A 16,849-nucleotide genomic window follows, 5' to 3' on the forward strand; every position below is an offset into this window, starting at 1 on the left:
TACCCGTACTACATAACCATCTTGCAAGCAGTAATGGTTGTTCAAAAGAGAAAGTTTAGTAAATTATTAAGACCTAGAATTCAATATTCTCATACTATAGTAATATATAATATAAATAATTAATATTATCATCATACGCCTTCTACCATACTTTCTTCAGCCTTGATGCTATTTTGGGAATCCACAATCCAGTAGGCTGTTTTGAAACGATTTATCTCAGCAACCAGATTGTAGTTTGCACCCATTGCTTTAGGTGGTATCAATGCACATATACTTCTTAATTGAAGATTAGAAGAAGCAAAAATCATTGAGGAATTCAGGATTAATGAATCAAATTTATTGAACCTACAAATTTACAAAAACCCATCCAATCGATTAATAATTGCTGCAAGTAAGGAGGCCTGTCCTGTCCTGAAGGCTGACAATGCAACTAACTCGTTTGATAAATTCTCTCAAATCGTCAAGTACAGAGAAGTATGAATGTTACATCAATATAATGAAAATCCAGTTTTTATGCTTGGCCTATGGAAAAGTTCAGATTTGAGAGAAATTAATCACAAAATAGTTTTAGCAATCATGGCAAATTTAACAAGCTCTTGCATTTGCATATTATTTGCACTCCATCATTCAATAGTCAGTGTTGATATTCAAGCAATGACAGAGGCACTCTTATTTTCATATTATTTGGCAGAGTAATTTTAAATTACTTGTTGCTTCTGAGGATTTCCAGCATGAATCGGTTGATAGAAGCTGCTGAAAACAATTATGGAGATTTTGAAGAGAAATCCATTGCTTGTAAGACTGGTCTGAAAGCGAAATGTGATAGTTGGAATTTACTATTTTTCAAATCACTGATCTGGATGTTTTGTATTCTGCAATTATTTTACGCTATAGCAACCAGATTCTACTTGCCAAACTCAACTGAGAAAAGGTACATGATTCCTTTTCGAACACCATGGAATTTGGGAGAAAGTGGAAATGTGTAGGCCTACTATTACTTTGTGTTTTTCAATCAGTTTGCGACTTGTGCTTTTGGTTCTGCCCTGGGAACACTAGACGTGACTTTCAGTGTAATGTCTATCAACATACTGAGTGGAGAAGTCGACATCCTGGGAGAGGCTTGCAAGCAGACAAAATCCTACGACCAGCTTCGTCGCAACGTTCAGCAACATGTTCTGCTGATAAGGTAATTCTTATTAATAAATAATTGGCTACTTTATTTGAGAAGTATATTCCAAAATACATTTTCTATAGGCTAATGGAAAGTGATAGCCTATTTAGAAGATTAAAAAAGGAAACTATTGTAATTTTCCTATATGCAGTGGAAAACACCCCTATCTATGTTCGTTCCTATTTCTTCCCTATTCGATACCATTGTCTTCTTTGTCTTTTTTATTTAGGGCTACTTTTAATATAAATAAAAATATAAATCTCAGTACCCTTTTAAATTGTTTTTTCATAACATGTTTTGGACATTAATTCCATTTTCAAGTCTTGAAAAGTAAAGTCAAGTAGAATCCAGTTAAGACGGTTCAATGGTGTGAAAAATTGACAAGTAGTCAGTCTCACTTATTACGTCATTTGTTTACTTCATTGCTCAGGAGGTTTCAAGTCTTGAAAATGGCATTAATATCCAAAACATTTTGTGACAAAACAATTCAAAAGGGTACTGAGATTTATATTGAATATTGTATATACAAAATAAAATTGGCTTGGTTTGCGTTTCATTATTGAAGAGACTGTCTTCAAAAGAATAGAAATCAATATCATGCACAGATTTCAAATGTCAAAACATTGAAAAAATACTGTGATAGATGCTCGGTAGTAGTATACACGACCAAAGATTTCTACTTATAAGATAATCCATTTATAACAGAGAAAATAACCACCGATTAAAGAAAAAGCAATAATACTTGAATTCGTATGATTTGCTTTTTATACCTCAGAGCAGCCCTCACATACTCTATCATAAGTCCTTCCCTTTTAGGTATTCTATGACGTCTCTTCTTTCCAGTCCTCACTCATTGAATCATGTCTCTTTTTCTCTCTTAGAATTTCACATCTACCTTAAAAAAATGAACTATAGCTTGAATAAGATTAATAGAAATTTTACCGCTGTTGAAGAAAAATTTCTAACGTTTGAAAGAAATTTGAAGCGACCAGTAGACCACATGAGAGCTTCTTGCTAGACCCGCACAATATTTTTCATGAAAGTTATTACTGGAGTAGTATGCTCAGTTCATGTCAGTCACGTCATCAGTTCAAAGAGTTCAAATTCACCAAATAAATCGCTATTATTCAATGTAATTCTACCCTATCGTCCGTTGGATTCAGAATTTTAATAATATTATGCATTTATCTTTGTGATTTTGATTTACATTGTGAAAGGCTGTGTGAATCTATCCAGTGTATAACCCTAAACGTTGGCTTTCTTAATATTTTGTGTTTAGAAATCGAAATATTTGGTATTTCTCTTGAGAATGTTTCTTACTTTGAAAAGCCAAACGTCACTTGAATGAATTAGCAGGAGACAAGCTGGAAATCAATGGGTCATCCTATGAGGAAAAACAAGTACGGTAATCAGTAAAATTGTCAGCCATTATCGCTATCTGATCAGGTACCTAATAATGTAAATTATCTTATTGGTACAGTATTATTAACCAATTTGTGGGAAAACTGCAATAAGTTATTTTAAATTTTCTTGACTTGGTCAAACTAAAAGTTTGATTGATTGCAATTTTTAAAGTTTATTTTTATTTTTCTCATAGTGTTAATATTCCCAGTAAAGAACGACGACATCAAGTATTATAATTGATGTATATAATTTATATACATATAATTTATCAATGAAATTAAGTTGAAACCAGATTTTGATTTATTTTCAATGAATATTATATTTCATTTACCTATTATGTAGATGAAAATATACGTATTGATAATAACTCGTTTGAAAGTTATTAGTGTTTTTGTTTAAAATGGTGAATACACCTATTGCAACGAGGAGCAGTGGCAAGGTTGGAGCCGGTAAGGACAGGGCTGCTGGCGATAAGAGTAGTTCGTCATCGTCCGAGCGTCGCCCCTCCTCTTCCTCATCTAGTTCCAAAGGCGAGGGGTTGATTGTTGATAAACGCCTGATTAAGGAGCTCATCACTGAACTGCTATCAGATGACTTGTTTCTCGACACCCTGGTTGATCGTGTTGCTGATAAGATCAACGATAGACTCGAGGAAAAGATTACTGCCCGTGTTCTGGATGAGTGTGAGTCACGCTTCACGGCCGTGGAACAGAGGGAGGACTCGATGTCGGCTGCGATCACCAAGTTGCACGACCAGCTGGCAGCGAGCAATGCGGCGTACGAGGGTAGGCTGGACGCTCTCGAACAATATCAGCGTCGGAACAATATACGAATATTTGGTATACCGGAGCAAAAGGAAGAAAACGTCATGGAGCTTGTGACAAATCTATGTCGCGACAAGCTGAAGATTGAGATCGCTTCATCGCTGATTGATCGATGTCACCGTGTGGGTCGTCTCACATCGAAGCCTGGCGATACTCGGCCTAGACCTCGGGCTATACTGGTCAAATTCGTGAGCTACCAAACCCGACGAATGATCCTGACGGCGAGGAGGCGGCTCAAGGACTCGGCTGTCACTATTGGAGAAGATCTCACTCGGCGAAGACATCAGTTTCTACTTGAAACGGCGAGCAGGGTGGGAATCAGGAATGTGTGGAGTGTTGATGGTAGGATCCTCTGGCGTGAGGGTGATCGAATCCTGTCTAGTTAATTCGTCTAATACTTGAAATGGACTATTATGTATTCTGAATACCGTCCTGTATTAATTTAATGAACTATGATATTTGGATATGAGCTATAAGAATGGTGAATGAATATTATGCCTGAATATAAACTCTATTATGCATAAATTTCTCTTCAGTATCTTAAATTGTAATTTATTATTCTTCATGATACTATACTGTAATTTTTCCGGTTCTATTTCTGGTAATTGGTCATTAGTGGTGTGGGCGGGGTCACTAACTCCATACTTCTGGATTCATATAGTTGTATCTATTAATTGAATTTTTCCGGTTAGAATTTCCTTCATATGGTGTATAACAAGTTTAAGTCTCGAGGTTTTTTTTTCTAAACGTTCCTCTATTTCTTTTCATCTATTTATTTATTTTTCTATATTTAAATATTATTGGTTATTTATTTGTTCATTTCTTTCAATTGTATTATACGGCTTGATTCCTCGGGATTTTGGGGTGGTGACCATTCCGCTCTTCGAATCTACTTGATCTCTTATCATTAATTCACTCTCTAACGTTCTTATTTATGTAGGCACTGAAATTTTTGACTAGATTTTTCTTTTCACTTAGCTCTCTCTATTTCTCTCTCCTTCACCGTTCAATTTTATTTTTATTATTATCTTTATTTATTGTAGAGTCCATTTTATTTCTTCTACATATAAAGAATCATTATTCTCTCAACTTTTCTGCTCCAAAGTGTTATTTGAATGGAATATATAAACATTCGTTCTCCATTCTCGCTCCATTACAATCATTAAAGTGCGATATCTGAAATGCCAGTGTTCTTACTGATAATCTTGACCGACTTCTGTATAGTGCAACTTTAACCTAATCTCTTTTGATATTTTATCTCTCTCTCTCGTTCTAATATTCTTCGTTGAGAACCGTTTCTATTTCAAGCTTGAGAGCCGAATCTAAAACCTGATGAGTTAAACCTGATTGAGTGTTGTAGCCTATGTTTTGCATCACGGCTTAAATCACATACTTATTATTATTACCGTATACTAAATATTAATATTTATTATTATACATTATACTCATTTTTATTACTATTATTCAACTTTCATTGTTCTTGTCTTAGTCAATTATGTTATTTTCCAACTTGTCTATCTATTATCAGAATGTAAGAGGACTTCGCACAAAATCTTCCAATTTTTATAGATCCTTACTAAGCACTGATCACGATATTATTGTGTTGACGGAAACCTGGTTGCATGATGGTATTGCCAGCTCCGAATTTTTTGATGAACGCTATAGTGTTTATCGGAGTGATAGGGGTGATGGTGATGGTCGTCTGAGGGGAGGGGGGGTACTTATTGCAGTTAAAAGATCACTGCATGCTGATTTATGTGATGAGCTTTCCGTAGCTAATAATGATTATGAGTCGGTAGGAGTTAAATTGAAGTTAAATGCAACATATTATCACATAAATGCAGTCTATTTACCTCCATCAATTCAGTCGAACACCTATCTCCAATACTTAGAATATATTGAATCTCTTCACGATTTACTTAATGGTAATTTAATGATTATTGGAGATTTTAATTTACCAGAAATAACCTCCTGCACTTATGATCTTTCTTTGGGAACATCTAGAGCTAGGATTCTAAATAATTTTTTGAATTTTTATGATTTAAATTTGTATAACTCAGTTGTGAATAATTTGGGTAGGACTCTGGATCTTGTATTAAGTAACTTCCACGTTGAAGTTGTCAGGAGTGATGATTCCTTCCTCCCTGAAGACGGCTATCATCCTGCATTATTTGTTGAGGCCTCATATTCAGATTCTGGGACTGATAATGCTTCAACCGATACCCAGGAATTTCGTTATAATTATCCTAAGGGAGACTATCTTAAACTCTACTGTGGATTGAGAGACCGCTGCTGGGACTCTTTATTCGGTTGTGTTGATGTCGACTCGGCTGTGGATGAATTTTACAAAATACTGTACTCACACTTGGATGATTGTATTCCGAAAATTAAAGTGAAAGAGCACAATCCTAAATATCCTCCTTGGTTCTCTGCAGATATAGTATCTGATCTAAAGATGAAGAATAAATGTGCAAGGAAGAGGAAAGTTTCACCTCATCACGACAATCTTTTTAAAACTTTGAGAACCTCCTTGAAGACTAGAATTACTTTAGCATATAATAACTATATACATTCCATTCAATCTGGTCTGTGTGGTAATGTGAGAAACTTTTGGAGATACGTAAATTGCAAGAGAAAGACATCCTTTGTGGAGTCGACTATGACGCTGAGTGGGGAGTCCTACATTGGTCCTCATATTGTGGATGGATTTGCACGTTACTTCGAGTCAGTTTATGAGGCTGATACACCTGTTGCATCTGATGAATGCGGGGGTGGTCCGGGGATGTCTGGCGGCCTGGGATTGAGTGTAGGCATTGGTCATGTTTCTTCTGATGAGATCCTATCTGCTATAGCGGGATTAAAATCTGGTTGCTCTGAAGGCCCTGATTTTGTTCCCACATTTATTGTTAAGGGTTGTGCAGCAGTTCTTCTTGAACCTTTAAAGTTTATTTTCAATCTATCTATAAAAACTTCTAAATTCCCTGAAAAATGGAAGATTGCTCGAATAACCCCGGTTTTTAAGTCGGGGAAAAGAACAGACATAAGGAATTACAGACCTATTTCTATTTTGAACTGTTTTTCCAAAATTTTTGAAAAAGTACTACATGCAATTATACTTGGACAGGTCAAGAGAGTTATTGCAGAGGAGCAGCATGGTTTCTTACCAGGGCGCTCCACTGTAACTAATCTAATGGTATTCAGCAATGAAGTGTCCACAGTGTTAGACGGTGGGGGAAGGGTTGATGCCATATATACAGATCTTTCTAAGGCATTTGATACAATAAATCACAGATTGTTAGTTAAGAAACTCAGAGTAATGGGTTTCTGTGATAACTTAGTCAAACTTCTGGAGAGTTACTTACATTTGAGATTGCAGTATGTTATGATACATAATCATAAATCTGATTCCTTTTATTGTTCATCTGGCGTGCCACAGGGCTCTAATCTTGGGCCACTACTTTTTCTATTATTCATTAACGATCTTCCTTCATTTGTTAAAAATTCTTCTTGCCTCATGTACGCTGACGATGTTAAACTATTCAGAGAAATAAAGAATGTCAATGATTGCATTAACCTTCAGAGGGATGTTGATAGTTTATTAGTCTGGTGTGAAACTAATAAACTGAAAATAAATGTGGCCAAGTGCAAAGTTATTAGTTTCACTCGACAGTTGGCTCCTTTTGAAAATATATATAATATTGGTGGCACCCCTTTGGAAGAGATGAAAACTTTCAAAGATCTCGGTGTGGTGTTTACCAGTGATTTTACTTTTAATTGTCATGTGGACCTCATATGCAGTAGGGCTAATCAGCAGATGGGTTTCATCTTAAGGACATGCTCACCATTTAGTGATGTTGCCCCTCTCTTATTCTTATACAAGTCACTAGTTAGAAATCTCCTAGAATATGCCTCTGAGATCTGGAATCCATATTGCAATGGCCAAATTCTCATTCTGGAGCGTTTACAAAACAAATTTTTGAGATATATGTATTACAAGAAGTTTACTGTCTACTGTCCATTTGATATCCCAACTGATACGCTGAGGTGTATATTTGGAATTGAAACATTAAAATCAAGGAGGGATGTCAGATCCCTTATTTTCCTTTACAACTTACTTAACAATGAAATAGATTCTGCTTATTTACTTTCTAAACTTAATATCTACATATCATCCATAGCTCGTCGTTATTCATTTTCTTTTCTTGTAACACGCTCCAGAACAGAGAGTCATTATAACTCTCCAATTAATAGAATCCAAAGGCTTTTCAATCTCTTTTCTGGGCGCCTAGACGTCTTTGGGTGCTCTCGTGGCAGATTCCGCAGCACTCTGATGGGCTTAATTTAGGATAGATATTTGTAGCCAGGTTTCCGTATGACATTTTTCTTTCTCTCTTTTTTTATGACTCTTTTTTCTTCTCAGTGCCCACATGATTCTTTGTTATTTCTGTATTGCATGGTTTGTACCCATGTAAGATATTTTAAGTGCATATTTTCCCACCTCCCATATTTTATCTTGGAAAGTAGTTTCGGCAATAGATAGGATAAGATAGATTCAGGATAGATGGGAATCCTAGCTATAAGATAGGATTTTTTTTAATAAATAACACATATTTCTCTTGTTAAGATGCTTTTTTTTTGTTATATAATTTATTTTGTTCTTATTTTATTTTACTCTTGTTTTATTCTCAGCTTGATGTTTATTTTAAATCTAATTTTTTGAATGAAGAATGTTGTAATGTTTCAAGGAGACATATAAGGGTTTAACCTGTTGTCTCCATGTATGTATTTATGTAAAATAAATAAATAAACAAATGTTTATCAACTAGAAATACCTATACTAGCTTCGTGGCTAGTATAGTCTCATTCAAATTATTATAGACATTAAATTAAGTACGGTATAGTTCAATATAATAGAATTTATAAAGACCGTAAAAAATCGTAAGTCAAAAAATCTGGTGTGCACTCACACAACTTTCCTTGCCGTTATGAAAATTTATCAACTGACGCTAGTGTTACGCGCATCTCAAGTATACTTTTCTAAGATCTGAGCCAGCTGGTGACAGGACAATAGCGCTGCAGACACACGAAGTCTGCTATCTCTTCATAGTGGATGATTCAACAGTTAGTGAATAGAATCAACAGTTGCCAACAGTTTGCAATTGAATAATTTTATTTTCTCGAATTTCGAGCTTATTTTTAATTTTAGGTGAAAATGTTACTGAACATCAATTGTAGAGATTTTTATGCTCAATCTTTTCCACTTTTAGGTGAAAATGTTACTGAACATCAATTGTAGAGATTTTTATGCTCAATCTTTTCCACTTGAATTTTTTTGTTCAAATTGTATCTGAAGCCTAATAATTGGGAATCTAAAAACAAACTTTGCATAGATGGTGCAGTGCTCCTGAAATTTTTACAGATATGAGACTTGTGGCAGTTGAAAGAGCTTACTAATGACTTTTCTAGGTATAAATTTGATAAAAATCGTTGGAGCCGTTTTTCGCGACAAACCCTGTTTTTGACAACATTTTCGTCATTTTAGCCGCCATCTTGAATTGCATTTGATCGAAAATGTTCGTGTTTGATCCTTATAGGGGAAGGACCTTAAGTTCCAAATTTCAAGTCATTCTGTTAATTGGGAGATGAGATATCGTGAACACAGACGCACATACACTCATACACACACACATACAGACCAATACCCAAAAACCACTTTCTTTGACTCAGGGGACCTTGAAACGTATAGAAATTTAGAAATTGGGATACCTTAATTTTTTTCGGAAAGCAATACTTTCCTTACCTATGGTAATAGGGCACGGAAAGTAAAAATCTATGGTATAAAATTCTGCTACAGACCTAATAGGTAGGTACTCACCAAGCACTTTTAAAAAACTGATGGCAAAGCCCAAAATTGTATCATATTAAAAAAAAAAATCATTTTTCATTTAGGTTAGTCTTATTTATTGTTTAATTTAAAGGGTTTTCTATAATTTCAATTGATAAGATTGGTTAGCGGGTGTGCTATTTTTAAAAGAAAATCTTATAAAGGTAATATCAGTTGCTTTTCTCTATCAAAATGATGGATTTCCTTATTCATGCACAAGAAACCATAGAATTAGCCTATTCCCTTAATCTACAAAGCAAAACTCTCATAAAGTTTTCTTTTTAATCTGTTATAATTATTTTATAGAAGATTAGCTTCACAATGTTATTTTCTAGACTATTCACAAATATAACTTGAAACAAACACTATAAAATAATTTATAGAAACTGATTTTTTAACAATAATAAAAAACTTAGTTGCGGTAGGCTATTATTTTTTCAAATACAAAACACAATAGGCTACTTAGCTTATCAGGACAAATATATTTATCAATTCTTTGTAGATTACGTATTTTAGCTCTTGATAAAGTATTCTGTTAACACTGAAACATCTCTTGGATACTTTATAAGTTAGGCTTTTGATGGACAAAAACGGTCATTATCAAGAACGGTATGTTTGATTCAGCACTTACATAAACTAGAAACTAAACCAAACTTCTTAATTCGACGGCAATTTTTCACTGTGATTTTTGGTGAATTGTTCGGCATCCTTCAAGAACTTGTTGCGGTCTTTGATGTAGTCTTTGGCTATATCCTCTCTGACAGGGTGCTCTGCATCAGGGTTGTCAATAAGAGCGACGAGTGAGTCGATGATCTGCGACAATCTGGTGGCTGGCTTCCAGTTGTCAGGCCTTATAATCGACAAACACACGTTGCCATTCTCATCGACATTTGGGTGATAGATTTTCGTCTTGAAAATTAATTGCGGAGGCTTAAAAGGATACTCAGCTGGAAACGTTATCTCAATCCGAAAAGCTCCTAAGTTGAATGGATGAGTGGCCGGAATCAACAGACCTTGCAGTGAAGACATATTCATCTCGTCCATTTGAATGTCCTGAAACTGTTTTGTATTTGAAGATTTAATATCCATTACTTCTTTCTGCAATCTTCTTTTGGAAGCCATATCTAAAAACTTATTTTTCTTCTGTGTTTATTTTCAATACTTGGTAGAAATTATAATAACTTTACAAATTAAAACATGTGTTCAAGCTTTTAGCACGCTCACTGCACAACAATCATAGAAATGCCACGTGTTTAATATGATCAAAGAGTCTACAGGAAAACCAGAGTTGCAAACTCTCATACAGACCAGTAATTATTTGTAAGAATTATATGAAAAAATAGTAATATTGAAATTATTGAATAGTTAAAATTAGAAAAATAATATAAATTAACAAAATGGATGGACATTACTGAAAAATACTAGTAATACAAATTCATAAAATAAAAAAATGGATAGATCTACAAAAATGTATTAAATTTTATCAATATTGAAAACTTTGAACGATATTTAGAAGGCGATGATTTTTCACTGTGATTCATCAGGACGCTCATAATACTCATGATAGTCTGGCAAAGAATATGGGCCGGTTGTACAAAAGCCGGTTAAATTTTAACCGTGATTAATTTCACGAGAACCAATCAGAGAAGGCCTTTTTGAAAAGACTGCTTTTCTTATTGGTTCTCGTGGAATTAACCATGGTTAAAACTTCCGGCTTTTGTAGAACCGACACTGTAAATAAAATAATATAATAGTACGATTATTCAATAAATTTTAATGTATGTAATCATATTCTATTATTGATTGAAGGAAGAAATGGGATGTTCTTTGTATAGTCCGGGCGCAAATGTCATTCCGTGGTCATTTTTGAGTAACAGCCGTGGAAGATGTCTCAATTTCTCCGTTAGGTCTAGCATAATAAGGATCGTGATGATGATAAGTCGAAATCACAGGCAAACACCTCGGAAACAAGATGGCCGCCAATATTTTCAGGGTTTTGCTATATCGCTTCAAATTTTCAATAACCGTTGAAGATATTCAACCGTTTTTTAGACGAAAATATTTGTAAAATTTTTGATTTATATAATTTTCCTCTAAAACGCATATTTGTTTAGTTACAACCTTCAAAAGCCTAAAAAAACTTTTTTCTAAATTTGTTCAAATTTCATTCTATTATAACTTTTTTGTGCAAGAGATACAGAGAAATTTCAAATTTATGAAATTTAGAGCGTTTTTTCAACTTTGGAACGATATATCTTCATGCGCTGTACGTCTAAAAATGAGTTCTCCAGCGCCCTCCAAAGAAAACGCTACATATGATTTCTGGTGCGTATTTCCATACGCATGAGGTACAAGCTAGAACTATAAAATCGATTTTTTCTTGACTATTTTAAGATAGAGACTTGCAAATGGTCTCAATCTCTTCGTTACAACAAGCCGAATAAGAATATTGATGATGGAAACAACAAAAATATTCGACATCATTGAAAAATACAAGATGGCGGTCATTATTGACAGAAATTTTTATATCGCTTGTTATTCAGTTATGAGAGATATCGGATTGGTTTTACCACCAAGTGTTCAGAATAAACCGAACAGTGATTTTCGAAAGAATCATTTCATTTCGACCACTCTTTCCATTATTTATTCAACTTCAAAAATTTGAAACATACATTTTTCGGGGACAATATTTTACTTTCCACTCTGTATATGTATTCGCAGTAGACAGACACTATAGTATTATTGGCACAGTGTTGTAGAATATTTCCAAAGCTTCAAAATGACATCTGGTTGGAAGCTGTAAGTCCATATTTTACGGCTGGAGCGTCATCGGTAAAAAGTACTGTTTGCAGTGGAAAACACTCTTTTTCCACCAAATGCCAATCCCAACAATTAGAGAACCGTGTAACTCATGACTCCTTGAAGGTGCAGACTTGGGAATGGTATCAATCTCTTTATAATGATGTGTAGAAAGAGGATATCCAAGATGGAAATCTCAAAAGTGTTTGTCATCATGAAAAAACAAGATGGCGGCAAAAATATGTCAATTTTCAAGAAATCGTCTGTAATTTTAATAATGTCCAGGATATAGGATCAATTCAGCCATCTGGAAGCACAAAAATAATCATACTACAATATCCAAAATATTTATCCAATTCTAACAACTTTTGCTATGGCAAATATAACTTCAAACTCTTGAAATCGGATTTTCGGCCGCCATCTTGGATTTTTCTATTATGACAAACATTTTTGAGAATACCATAATGGATAATCTATTTCCACATATCTTCACGAAGTTATTGATACCATTTTCAAGTCTGTATACCTTCAAGGGGTCATGAGTTAGTTACATAGTTTTCTAATTGTTCAGGTTTGTCATGGTGGGAAAAGAGTGTTTTCCACTGCAAACAGTTCTTTTTCTCTTTTTCCAATGACGCTCCAGCCGTAGAAGATTGACTTACAGCCTTCAACTAGATCTAATTTTGAAGATTTAGAAATATTCTACAACACTGTGCCAATAATATTGGTGTTTGTTCACTGAATACATTTATAATAATAATAATAATAATAATAATAATAATAATAATAACTTTGTTGAAGTTCTGACACTGTCTTACTTGTAAATATTTGAAAAAAAACACTTACTTTTGTTGGAGTATTGAGGAATGCATTTCACTCCTGAAGAGGAGCTTCATCAGCCTGACACCAGGGGTGCTTGCTTTTATGGGTTGGACTGTGTGGCCAAAATGTGGGAAAATATTACATTCGATTTGAAGTTAAGGTGATCATTTAATAAGTTGGATTTATCATAGTGGAGGTGTTTAAAAATTGTGTATTGTTCTAGTGTGTAGATTCTCTGGCTTTATTTAAGAATGTGTAGGATTTAGATGTCTGTCGTATGTTTTTGTGATTGTGTCCTGTGGCTATTAAGTGTTCTGCATATGTAGATTCTGAATTTGAATTTACTGCTTTTATGTGCTCATTGTATCTTATTTTAAAGTTACGGCCGGTCTGTCCAATATGGAATTTTGGGCATGTATTACATTCTAGTTTATAAATTTCTGTCTTTTCAAATTGTGAGCTGCCTATTTTTCGTGTTTTTAGTTGGGTTTTCAAGTTGTTGTTGGTTCTAAATGCTGTTTTGAAGCCGGATTTTTTGAATATGTTTGCTATGGATTGTGATTTTTGATTGAAATATGTTAGTGTGACATATTTGGGGGTTTCTGTTTCTTGTTTTTCATTTTGTGAAGTATTTTGTCCATTACATTGGATGAGTAGCCATTGTTTTGTGCCAGATATTTTATAGTGTTCAATTCTGTCTGGTAATCTTCTTTTGTAAGCACTTCCCAAACTCCACAAAGAGAACACACCAGTAAGACCTATCATAGACTACAAAAAAGCTCCAGCATACAAATTAGCTAAACGAATGGATTTAGAACTAAGGAAACTGATACCAGTAGACCAGCATCCTGCATATTTAAAAAACAGCTTGGACCTTGTAAATAAAATTAAAGACATTCACATTCCATATAATTCCACTCTAGCATCATTTGATATCAAGAATCTCTACACCAACATCCCAGTAAAAGAAACCATAGCTATTTATGAAAAAATCCTGAACAACAAGAACAATTCACCAGAACACACCAGAGAGCTAATAGAAATATTAAAAATCATATCATCACAAAATTACTTCACTCATGATCAAAAATACTTCAGTCAAAAAGAGGGCCTTCCAATGGGAAGCCCAATCTCCTGTATACTAGCTGAAATTTTCCTGCAACACATGGAAGAAACAAAAATATTCAAAAATAAACATGCAAAAAAATCATTTATTGGAAAATATTTGTTGATGACATAATACTACTCTACAAAGGAAATGCCAGACAATGTGATCAACTCCTCTGCTATCACATTGCCTTACAGACATCTAGGAACTCTCCACCCAGTCACAATAGTCAAAATATTTTTTCCTTCACCAGTTGTTTTTGTGGGAGTGATAGCTCACAGTTATAACAAATTAGAGTCATACTTGGAATCAACAAAATTCCATAGTAGTAAATTTTATTAAATATACTTCCTTATGAAAGTTTAGTACTGAAATGTAGGATAGGCTCTAATTAATCTTTCTCTTCCTTGTATTATTTGGGAAATTTATTTACCCAATTTCCTTTTTCTCATATTTGTATTTTTTAGGGAACTTAATTACCCATTATCCATCTTGATCGTCTTTGTATTGAAATCTTGAAATGGTTTGTACTTATTATACAGTCTTCAAATTCTGAAATTATTTAAAAAATAAATGGTTCAATTTAGAACATGCTGAAAATTAATCTTATGTATAAATTCTTTTGTTATAATAATAAAACTTCAAAATTTGAAAGTATCAATGAATTGTGTCGCCATATATTTATATGAGATGTTCAATATAAATGAAAGTTAACTTGAATAATGTTTTCATTAAATAAAAACGTATTGTCATATATTATTAATTGAAATAAGTTAAAGGTTAAAATTTCTCTAAAGTTTTTGTAATTGATGTCTTTTTCTAAATTTAAAATACTGTTTGTTCTATAAATTTTGATATGATTGATTATCGTTTGAAATGGATGCTGGAGTGTATGTAGAATTTTTAGTGGGGTTTGTTGATTAGAATTTTGCTGGTATATGTGATTGTTTCTCGAGATGGAAACCCATTATTGCCTAAAGGAGGAATAACAGAGGTTATGACTTAGAGAGGCAGTAATGAGATAATATTTTTTGTGTTGATTGCCATAGATGCAGATTACTTATGTTGATTGCCATAGATGCAGATTACTTATGTTGATTGCCATAGATGCAGATGATGAATATTGATTGCCTTTGAAGCGAAATATTATTGATGTTTTGAATGATTTCTTGTTTAATGATTGATAGTAAAGTTTTGTCATGAAATGTAGTTTGTGTTTAGAACATTGGAAAGTCGAAATAAACTATAGTATCCAACAAACGATGATTAATAATATTGAATAATTTGCTTTTTATAAAATATTTAAACAGTGAATAAATGGAAATGAAATTATTTTTTTTATTAAAATTTTGTAATTGATATCTCTATAGAGTTTGAGGAAATTTCACAATTTATGTATTGCTGACTGTATAATAAGATGTTAACAAATTTTATTTTTATATTGATTATATACTTAGAAATAATTTTCATGTGTATTAGTTTGTATTGGTAGCCTAATCAAAATTTTCTTTTTAGTTTATAAGCATTTTAAAATAACAAGTACAGCATGGACATTAACATCAAAATAATTATCACGTGAATCTCGAAATCAACAACAAGAGTGAACGCCATGAAGAGTGTTAAGAACATTTGGATTTTCGAACTAGTGTGACTCATTAATTGAATATCTATGCCAAAGCTGCGAATCTGTATGCTGATGCCTACACCAATGCCAACGCCAATATCTATGCCAATATCTACACCAATAACTACGCCGATATCTACACTGATGTCTACATCAATGTCTGCGCCAATGTCGAAGCCAATGCCTACAACAATGCCGATGCCAATGCCTGCGCCAATGTTGATGCCAATGCCTATGACAATGCCAACGCCAATACCGACACCAATGCATACACCAATGACAATGCCAACGCTTATTGCTGACCATGTAACTCAAACTTCAACACTACCACATTACCTGGAGGTAATTGCCATTCATGTTCACGTTTGCAACTTTGAATTCAGAATAACAGTCACAGTATCATGAAAGAAATTGATTAAAAAAAAATCCTCTCCTAAATTATTCCTGTATGCAGAACTCTAAACCTTGAAAGCTGAAAATATCAAGAAACCAAACCTTACCTAAATTACTCCTCACCTAAGTTAATCCTGTATGCAGCATCTATCTCTTTTCCAAAAAAAATTTACATTGTCATTTCAAGCCTGAAATGTACATTGTATAATTATATGATACAAAATTTATGTGACACTGTATCGAGTTTGGTATGCAGCCGTCTACTACAAGCATGAGGCAATGCTAACTGAGATGTCACCTGTATTGAGTTTGGTATGCAGCCATCTACTACAAGCATGAGGCAATGCTAACTGAGATGTCACCTGTATCGAGTTTGGTATGCATCAGTCGACTACAAGTATCAGCCCAACACTAGAAGTATTCGGATCAGCCCAACATTGATGTCATCACACTGGAGTCACACTTAACTGAAATTCATACTGAGTGCCTTAACAGACTGTTTTCCAAAATTTGCATCGATAAAATCAACCGTGTCAATAGTGAAAGAAAAGAACATTTTTTGATTTATTGAAATTTTTATGTGAAAATTAAATGTAACAATTCATCAATTCATTGAAAAAAAATTTTTTTTTTGTTCAACATACTAAATTTTCATGCAATAAAAAATTGAATTTTCCTATCTATTAAATTTATGTGCAATTTTAAAAACTATTCTTTATATATATTAAACTTTCCATTGAGATATTTTCCTTAAATTATAAAGCTAAATCAAATGTAATTTTGATATTCTATATTTTGAAATATTGTTTAGAAATATATA

At 33.6% G+C, this 16,849-nt stretch overlaps 2 protein-coding genes across 2 annotated transcripts in view; one reads left to right on the top strand and one right to left on the bottom strand.

Annotated features, from left to right (window-relative positions):
* Positions 1–42: 42 nt before the first annotated feature.
* LOC120350787 (odorant receptor 23a-like) overlaps positions 43–16,849 on the top strand; it is a 46,492-nt gene continuing 29,685 nt past the window's right edge. The window contains exon 1 of the mRNA XM_039425616.1: positions 43–1,186. Coding sequence (XP_039281550.1) covers positions 1,074–1,186 — 113 coding nt within the window. The 5' untranslated portion in view covers positions 43–1,073. The remainder of the gene's footprint in view (positions 1,187–16,849) is intronic.
* On the bottom strand, positions 9,372–10,524 carry LOC111053340 (ubiquitin-conjugating enzyme E2 L3-like). The gene has a single exon (XM_039425642.1). It carries the CDS (start codon positions 10,403–10,405, stop codon positions 9,941–9,943), a length of 465 nt encoding a protein of 154 aa, XP_039281576.1. The 5' UTR covers positions 10,406–10,524; the 3' UTR covers positions 9,372–9,940.

This window comes from Nilaparvata lugens, chromosome 1 (assembly GCF_014356525.2).
Source record: "Nilaparvata lugens isolate BPH chromosome 1, ASM1435652v1, whole genome shotgun sequence".
Lineage (NCBI taxonomy): Eukaryota > Metazoa > Arthropoda > Insecta > Hemiptera > Delphacidae > Nilaparvata > Nilaparvata lugens.

Bases quoted from the DNA above. Each gene is read 5' to 3' on its own strand.
- LOC111053340 (XM_039425642.1), bottom strand. From the start codon at position 10,405: ATGGCTTCCAAAAGAAGATTGCAGAAAGAAGTAATGGATATTAAATCT.